General features: G+C 36.5%; 1 protein-coding gene across 1 annotated transcript; it reads right to left on the reverse strand.

Moving 5' to 3' along the window:
- On the reverse strand, positions 3913-7084 carry LOC109208768 (cyclic dof factor 3-like). Its single transcript, XM_019371927.1, has 2 exons — positions 6620-7084; positions 3913-5585 (listed from the first exon to the last, which is right to left on the reverse strand). The coding sequence occupies exons 1-2, from the start codon at positions 6737-6739 to the stop codon at positions 4317-4319; spliced, it is 1389 nt and encodes a 462-aa protein (XP_019227472.1). The 5' UTR covers positions 6740-7084; the 3' UTR covers positions 3913-4316.

Consider the following 7603-nt stretch of genomic DNA (forward strand, 5'->3'; position numbering starts at 1 on the left):
CATTTTTTGAAAAAAAAAGGTTCATAGATACTTAAAAAATAATATTTAGTATTTTTAATACAAAACTAGAGTTTTTAATTCTCCATAAAAGAATGAGAACTTTTTAGATATATAAATAAAATAATAATTTGACTTGCTTAAAAATGTGTAGATGAATAGCTTTCGTAACTTTTTGTTTTCTTACTCCTTCATTAAAAAATTTGCTCTCTCTTCATTAATTTGTCTAAGTCAATCTTTTTTTTTTTCAATCTCTTCATATTTCAGAAAACCCTACATACTTTTTGTGTTTCTCTTTGATATTTTCACTCATTTTATTCTCCAAGATTTCATTACTCACCTTCTTTCTCCAAGATTTCACTAGCTTAAGTGTTCAGCAATACTTTTAAGCTTCCAATAGTTCTATACTTCTATTGCTTTGTAAATCTTATCTAAGATCAAAAATATCTCAAGAAAGATTAAATAAGTTGGCTATATTATCATGCAAGCAAGAATTATTAGAGAAAATCGATTATAAAAAAAAAATTATTAACAATTTTATATCTCAAAAAGTTAGAAGAATAGACTTCAAATAAAAATATATCTTATAACTTTCTTTTAAACTATGGCCTTACTGAACTTCTCAAACCACGCCCTCGAGGATTGCTTCAATCCATACAGGGCTTTTTTCAATTTGCATAGTTTATGTGACTCCCCTTTTATTCCATATCCGGGTGCTATCTCTATATACACCTCCTCATGCGAGTCCCCATGCAAGAAGGCATTTTTCACTTCTAACTGATACAATGGCCATGATCTCTGTGTAGCCAAGGAAAGTAAGATTCTAATAGAAATGACATTTGCCTCTGTTGAAAGGGTCTCGCCATAGTCTATTCCTTTGGTTTGTGTGAATCCTCTTGCCACTAACCTTGCTTTATATCTCTCAATCTCCCAACTTCGTATGTGCTTGAGCCGCCCCTGCGTGGTGGGGGTGGTTAGTGTAAGATCGGGGTGCAGGGTGGCAGGTTTGGGGTCTGGGTGCCGGGGTGGCGCGGGTGTGGATTGGGGTGAAGGTGGGATGAAGTAGGTTGAAAAAGAGTTTTGAAAAATGTATAATAGTCATTTCCTTCCGGTTAGAGGAAAAAGAATCAATAAAACTCATTTAAGCCAATCAAACATGAAAAAATTAAAAAATATTTTCCTTCGTACCAAACACACTCTTAGTATAAAAGCCAATTCTTTTGCGAGGCTTCATCTTTTGCGAGGAAAACAAACTTTAACTAGGCAATAAGGCAGAGATGATGCTGCTTCCAAATGCTCTCTTCTGTGCAACTAATGAAGAAAAAAGGTTAGGGATGGCAATTGGGGCAGGGCGGGGCGGGGCGGAGCAGGGCAAACTCTAAATGGGGCAAGGCAGGGGAAGATTTAAATGGGGCCCCGGGACAGAGCAAATTTTATTTTGGGATATGTGGAAGTTGCACTATTAATCTATTTAACATTTTAATTTAATGATTCAATATCACATCTCCTTGGCGGGTATGTAAAAGATATTCTTTGTTTTCCATCACTTTTACATGTGTCAAAAAAATTTTGTGACATTTCCGTTCTTACGGCCTGTTCAAATCGATTATTCTTTATGTAGCGAAATGGTCGACTCCATCGATTATAATCGAGTTCTATTGTCATTCTTATTTGTGTTTTGTGTGGATTTGCTTTACATATATTAACTATAACGGTATGTTTAAATGGATTGCTTATTAAATTCTCCACAATTCTACTGGTGAAATGATGAATTGAATGAGATAATTTTTTGATTTATTAGAAAAATCTCAAACTTAATGGTGTGGCAAGTTATGATAGATTTAGTGCAGTCACCCTGTGGTGGTGAGAGCCGCAAGTGACTCCAATCCAATAACAAACTGAAGCTTGAAAAGACCAATTTTGAGCTCAATTGAATAATAACATTCCACAACCAGGTTGTCTGGTTAATCTTCTGTTCTAATGCATTGACACGTAGATCTTCGCTCTTGACTACTTCCTTTTAAATATTCTTCAACATTATAGAAAATTTTATTTTTGTATGTAAAAAGTGGAAGTTTAAGATGGTTCTTATATTCACACAAACAAATTTATGACGTATGACGTCGTTAATTAGTAACATAAACTAAAAACATGAGTGGTCTTTGTGATGACACATTCGACTAAATGGATGCCCTTTAAATTTTGTATTGAAAATAACTATTTCAGTAAATAATTTATAAGAATGAAAGAAATCTTGAATCAACTATTGAACAAGGATAAAATAACTTAGTCAAACTTTAAATTGGTTCTTTTAATAAGAGGTTCACATAAAAAATTTAAAAAGTTAAAAAAAAAATAATTTAGAATAGTGCTAAATAAAAAATAAAGAAAAATGATGAAAAACATAAACGGGGCAGGGCGGAGCAAAAATCTGAAAAAATACTAAATGGGGCAGGGCAAGGCGGGTCAAAATGTTAGCAGGCCAAGGCTTGCCCTGCCCCGCCCTATTGCCATCCTAGGAAAGGTTTCACATCTTATACTCTTCTTGAATAAGAATGAGGACCTGGTCGCCTTTCACGCAGTCCCAAAAATGTGCAACAGTACCAAAGAGAGAGCAGTGAGATTCAAGAACTAGAAATTAATACAACCATATTGTTATTTTATCCTAAAGTAGATTTTCGCATTTCACTACCAATGACTTTCTCGAAGGTGGGGGTTAGATTTGCGTACATATTACCCTTCCCAAACCTCACTAGTCGGATTTCTGTGGATTTGTTGTTGTTGTTGTACTCCCACTGACTTTGCCGTACTACTAGAGTTAAGTTAAACTGATTAAAATAACATTTGAAGCTACCAATTCCCATCAAATGACACAAGACCAGCCATTTAGACTTACGTACGAACTTTGCTTGAGAGTTCAGAACACCAACGAATGAATAAAGCAAAACATCAGCATGTCCCTCTTGCTGTATGCAATTCGAGCGAAGAATCTCTTGCAGACATGATGTAAGAGAAGCCAATCATTTTGGCTGTTCCAAGCAGAGGAATGCAAGAAAAGAAGGGGAAAAAAGAAAGCAGAATTCATTGTAGAAAACACTACCACACCCTATCTCTCCCATTACAAGTAGATGAATTAGATTACAATAATTCACCCGTCCTACCAATTTATAGTTAGAGCTTCCGACTATAACATGTGCAAGAACCAGATTACAAAGTAAGAAATTAGAGTAGACCACAACACCAGCTTAGGTTTGACTAAAGCCCTAAGCTACCCAAAAGAAGTAAGCCAAGTACCCATGGGTTGAAAAGCATAAGCAATGAAGGCCACCGGATAATTTGGTTCATAAGGACACAATAAAATCAGCCATTAACATAGCTAACCTACTGGTAACATGGTCTTGATTGCTCTATGGCTCTATTTGTTCACACAGATAGAGAAGGGTTGACAAGTTAAGGAATCAAGAGGAGAAGGACGATGAAACATTTAAATTAGCCATTACCTTTGCCCTTGGCAAGCTGGCACTAAAATGGCGGTGTCTCTTCTTCACTAGAATGTACTCCTGCTAAAGATAAAGATGCACCGAGTCTCTGTTGCAATGCCTTTATTTTGTCCTTTTCAGCAGAGCCTTCTGCAACTTAATACATTACTGCTATGGATGGAATTAACTCCTTTATGCCTTCCTCTGAAAAGATAGTATAATAAGCACCATACAGAGTTAAAATTATGCATTACCCTTCAATTTACAATCATGAAAGGCTGACACCTATAGGAAGAATTGCAAGGTAAGGTTCTTCAAATAAGCAAAGATACATCTCTTAGAGATGAGCTAAAATAACTCATTAAAGCAACCGCAGGAAATACATAGGACAGTGAATTCATAATAGAGCATTAATAGTAACGTTCACAACAAATGATAAAGCAAATAATAGAACATTTAATTTTACCTTCAACTTATTCATCACATGGTCAATTTAGTACACAAACAGCCTAGTTTACCTCTCACTTTCTCAAATACAAGTATGTACATCAACTAACAAAGTGGGGAAAAAATGAAAAAGAGAAAAAACAAAACACTATCAACCAAAAAGTGCCTTTCTTTTTTCCACAAAAAGGAGAAATTAGCTGCTAGAGATTCATCTACTCCGATTTGAAAGGAATCTACCCTACACTTTCGCCAACACTACTGCGTGAAGAACTGGCTCTAACCAAAATATGCCGTGACAGGTAACAGTAGATAAGAGTTACTGAGCTGAAAAGTTGTTGCATGGCCTTGCTATCATTTTCTGATATTTGAAATTCTCAATGACTCTACAACTGCTTATAAGCCCTCATTGAAATTTAGTGAGCGAGACAATGCTGCTGGATTTGCTTGTAATACAGTAGAGGTTTCTAAAACACTATTGTTTCCGTCATTCTTCGACTGAAAAGCACTGAAAGGACTTCCACCAACTGAATCAACACTATCATGTTTTATTCCCAATGTCGCCCATATAGAACTCTTTGCAGCCTCTCCTGGATCATCAATCCGCAAAGTTTTTGGAACCCAGAGGCACTTCTCATGATTACTCTCTTTTGGAGGCTCTTCCTTGCTGTTCAGCGGTTTTAGTATGTTTTCATCCCTTGAGTGTTTCCCCAATGGAGAACTAGGACCAGATGTTGGAGGTGTTTGGGTTAGGGAAGCAGTAGGTGGGGACACCAAAGGGACATTCCAAGAACCTGCTACATTATAACCCCAATAAGCAGCTGTTGGGTAAAACGGCATAGGAAAGACAGGAGGGCAATAACCAGGAGGAGGCACTGCAGAGGTCCAATGGACAGAACTGCACGGATATGGCCAAGCAGCCCTAGGATAGCAAGCCAAGTAAGGCGGAAAGCTAGGGCAGTTCTTCCTTAGCAGGTCAGGTCCGATTTTGTTAACTTCATCCTCTGAATTTGCGGCAGAGACTGAAGATCTTCTGGAATGGTCATCTCCATTATCTCCAGCTCCGTAACTAACTTGAACCCCGGACTGTTCTGGTTTATGGAACCCATTTGGTGGACGATTATGCATTGTTTTGTCAGCAATGTTCAAAACTGAAGCCATTGATTCACAGAGTGGCTTATGGGAGCCAAATGCAAGAATAGGTTGCTGGATTCCGTTTGGATAACCTGTTTGTGCATTGGGAAGTGTTTCAGGGACAGATATTTGTCGGTAATGTGAAATTGAGTTCTTGTTTTTGCGACGACCAGCACCTACAGGCACATTCCTCATGGTCCCACCAGCTGTCCAATATCTCTGGCAATTCTTGCAGAAGTGTCTAGGCTGGCTCACATTGTAATTGTTGAAATAACAAAATTTGGTTTCCATGCTGTTACACCGGGGACATGGAAGTATCTTATCTGGCCTTTTGATGATTTTCTCTTGCGAATTACTTGCTTCGCCCTGCTCTTCTTCACTTTTTGAAGGTCTTGTTGAACAGTCGTTATCAACAGGTGGCCCCTCTATAGTATCACTTCTCGATGGATCTGAATTCTGATCCTGTAACTCCTTGCCAGTCAAAGTTCCCATCTCATCCTTATCATCATCCAGGTTTCCTCCAAAGTCATCCTGTATGAGTGATGCATTTTCACAGAGTAAATTGAATCGGTAAACTCTTCTATTGAAATTATTGGAAACTTAGGAGATCTCAAAAGAAAAGGAACAACCAAGATTCTTCATCGTTAAGAAGCATGAAAAGTTGTCGAGAGAAATGTTGAGGCCAAAGGTTAAACAAGAAGCTATAGTAAGTTATATATTGAGGAAAGTAACCAGGGGGGACTAAGTACACGAGTGACTAACAAATTTAAGTATCTGTTCTCTCTGAGCTTGGAAGTAGAGTGTTCATACCATTAAACAAATAAAAGGTATGAAAAAAAAGGTTCTCAGTTGGCTAGTCAAAACTTAAAACTTTTCCCATTTAGCAAGTCTAAAATTAAACCATCTTTTCACGCTAATAGATTGCTTATTATAGGAATCAAACATAGGAAAGTAAAACAAATCTTAGATATAGAGATGTGAAAAATGTTGAACCATGATGGCTTGATTGATGGAATTAACTTGAACTCTAATGACTCTGCAAACAATTGTAAAAGGGTTCAACTTCTATACCCTAATAATTTTTACACTATCAAGCAATTTAAAAGATCATTAGAGTTATAATAATTGGAATTAAGTAACCTAAAAAATAGACAAGTAACCTTCTATAGCATGTTAAATTGCACTGATCTTTAAAAAAAAAGAAAAGAAAAAAAAAATTGTATTACATTTCCAGTAGATATAAGTTAAATCCATTGTAAAACTACTTAATAACTTTCCATTAGAAAAACTAAGCATTCAAGGAGATAAGGAGCTGAAAATTGAAAACACGAAGGAACCCCAAATAAATTTAATACCTAATATATAAATCGACAAATTTCAACAAAAACTGAAAGCTACGGTCTTTCCTTTAAAGGATTTATTCAAAATCAATTGAAAGAAGTAGAGTATAAATTTCTCTCTCGTTCAAAACCCTAACGTAAATGGTCCTGGATAAGCTGAAGCTGAGTCAAATGGAAAGTCAACAACAGTCTTCCATTCTAAATGCAAAAAGCTGCAATCCATACCTTGTGAGTTTGTACTTCTTCTTCTTCGTTGGTCTCCTCAGGCGAAGAATCATCTTGAATATCCGGCAACTGAATGGTTTTACCAAAGAGTTTGATGGCTGGGTCTTTTAGCTCCCACATATTTGGTGCTTACTGCTATGCACTTTTTCAATTTCCTAAGACAAAATTAGAAAAAAAGAGAGAGAGAAGAACAAAACATAATCCAACAAACAAATCCGGTGATTTTGGGATTCAGTCTCATGCTACTCCCCACAGATACACACACAAACACCCTATGTGTGTGTCACAACTACATCTCAATATCTTTTTTAATATTATGAAAAAAATACGTATTTAATTTTTATCAAATATATAATTTTGAAGATATAATGAGTTAACTTTAAAGATGAAATCTATCATGAATATCAACAGTGCATTAGGCACATTCGGATAGGAATTTGTTGGTCTTTGGGTAGTGGAGTGGTTGATTCAGATTTATAATTTATTATTGGAGGAGTCCGAAAAGAGTAGTGTGTATGTATACATCTATCTTGCGAAGGTATAAAGTTTGTGCTCATCTCTTACGAAGGTATAAAGTTTAAAACAACAACCCACTATAATCCCACTTAGTGGGGTCTGGAGAGGGTAGTGTGTACGCAGACCTTACCCCTACCCTGGGGTAGAGAGGCTGTTTCCAAATAGACCCTTGGCATCCTTCCCTCCAAGAACTTCCCACCTTGCTCTTGGAAAAACTCGAACTCACAACCTCTTGGTTGGAAGTGGAGGTTGCTTATCATCAAAGCAACCCCTCTTGTCTCCGAAGGTATAAAGTTTGTGCTCAAAAAAAGCATAGAAGGAAAGAATCAGTAACAACAATAAGATAATAAGGCGACTGAAGCAAAATAAACAATAGATAATACTATAAATTTAAGAATAAGAGAATGCAAAAAATAATACACTAATACTACTGGTATAGGAAAAAGAGACGTTTTACTACCGACCTAC

The sequence above is a fragment of the Nicotiana attenuata genome, chromosome 2 (assembly GCF_001879085.1).
Source record: "Nicotiana attenuata strain UT chromosome 2, NIATTr2, whole genome shotgun sequence".
Taxonomy (NCBI): domain Eukaryota; kingdom Viridiplantae; phylum Streptophyta; class Magnoliopsida; order Solanales; family Solanaceae; genus Nicotiana; species Nicotiana attenuata.

Excerpts from the sequence above, each read along its gene's own strand:
- LOC109208768 (XM_019371927.1), bottom strand. The coding sequence starts at position 6,739 with ATGTGGGAGCTAAAAGACCCAGCCATCAAACTCTTTGGTAAAACCATT. Across the intron at positions 5,586-6,619 it reads AAGAAGTACAAACTCACAAG|GATGACTTTGGAGGAAACCT; the intron begins GTATGGATTGCA and ends TCACTCATACAG.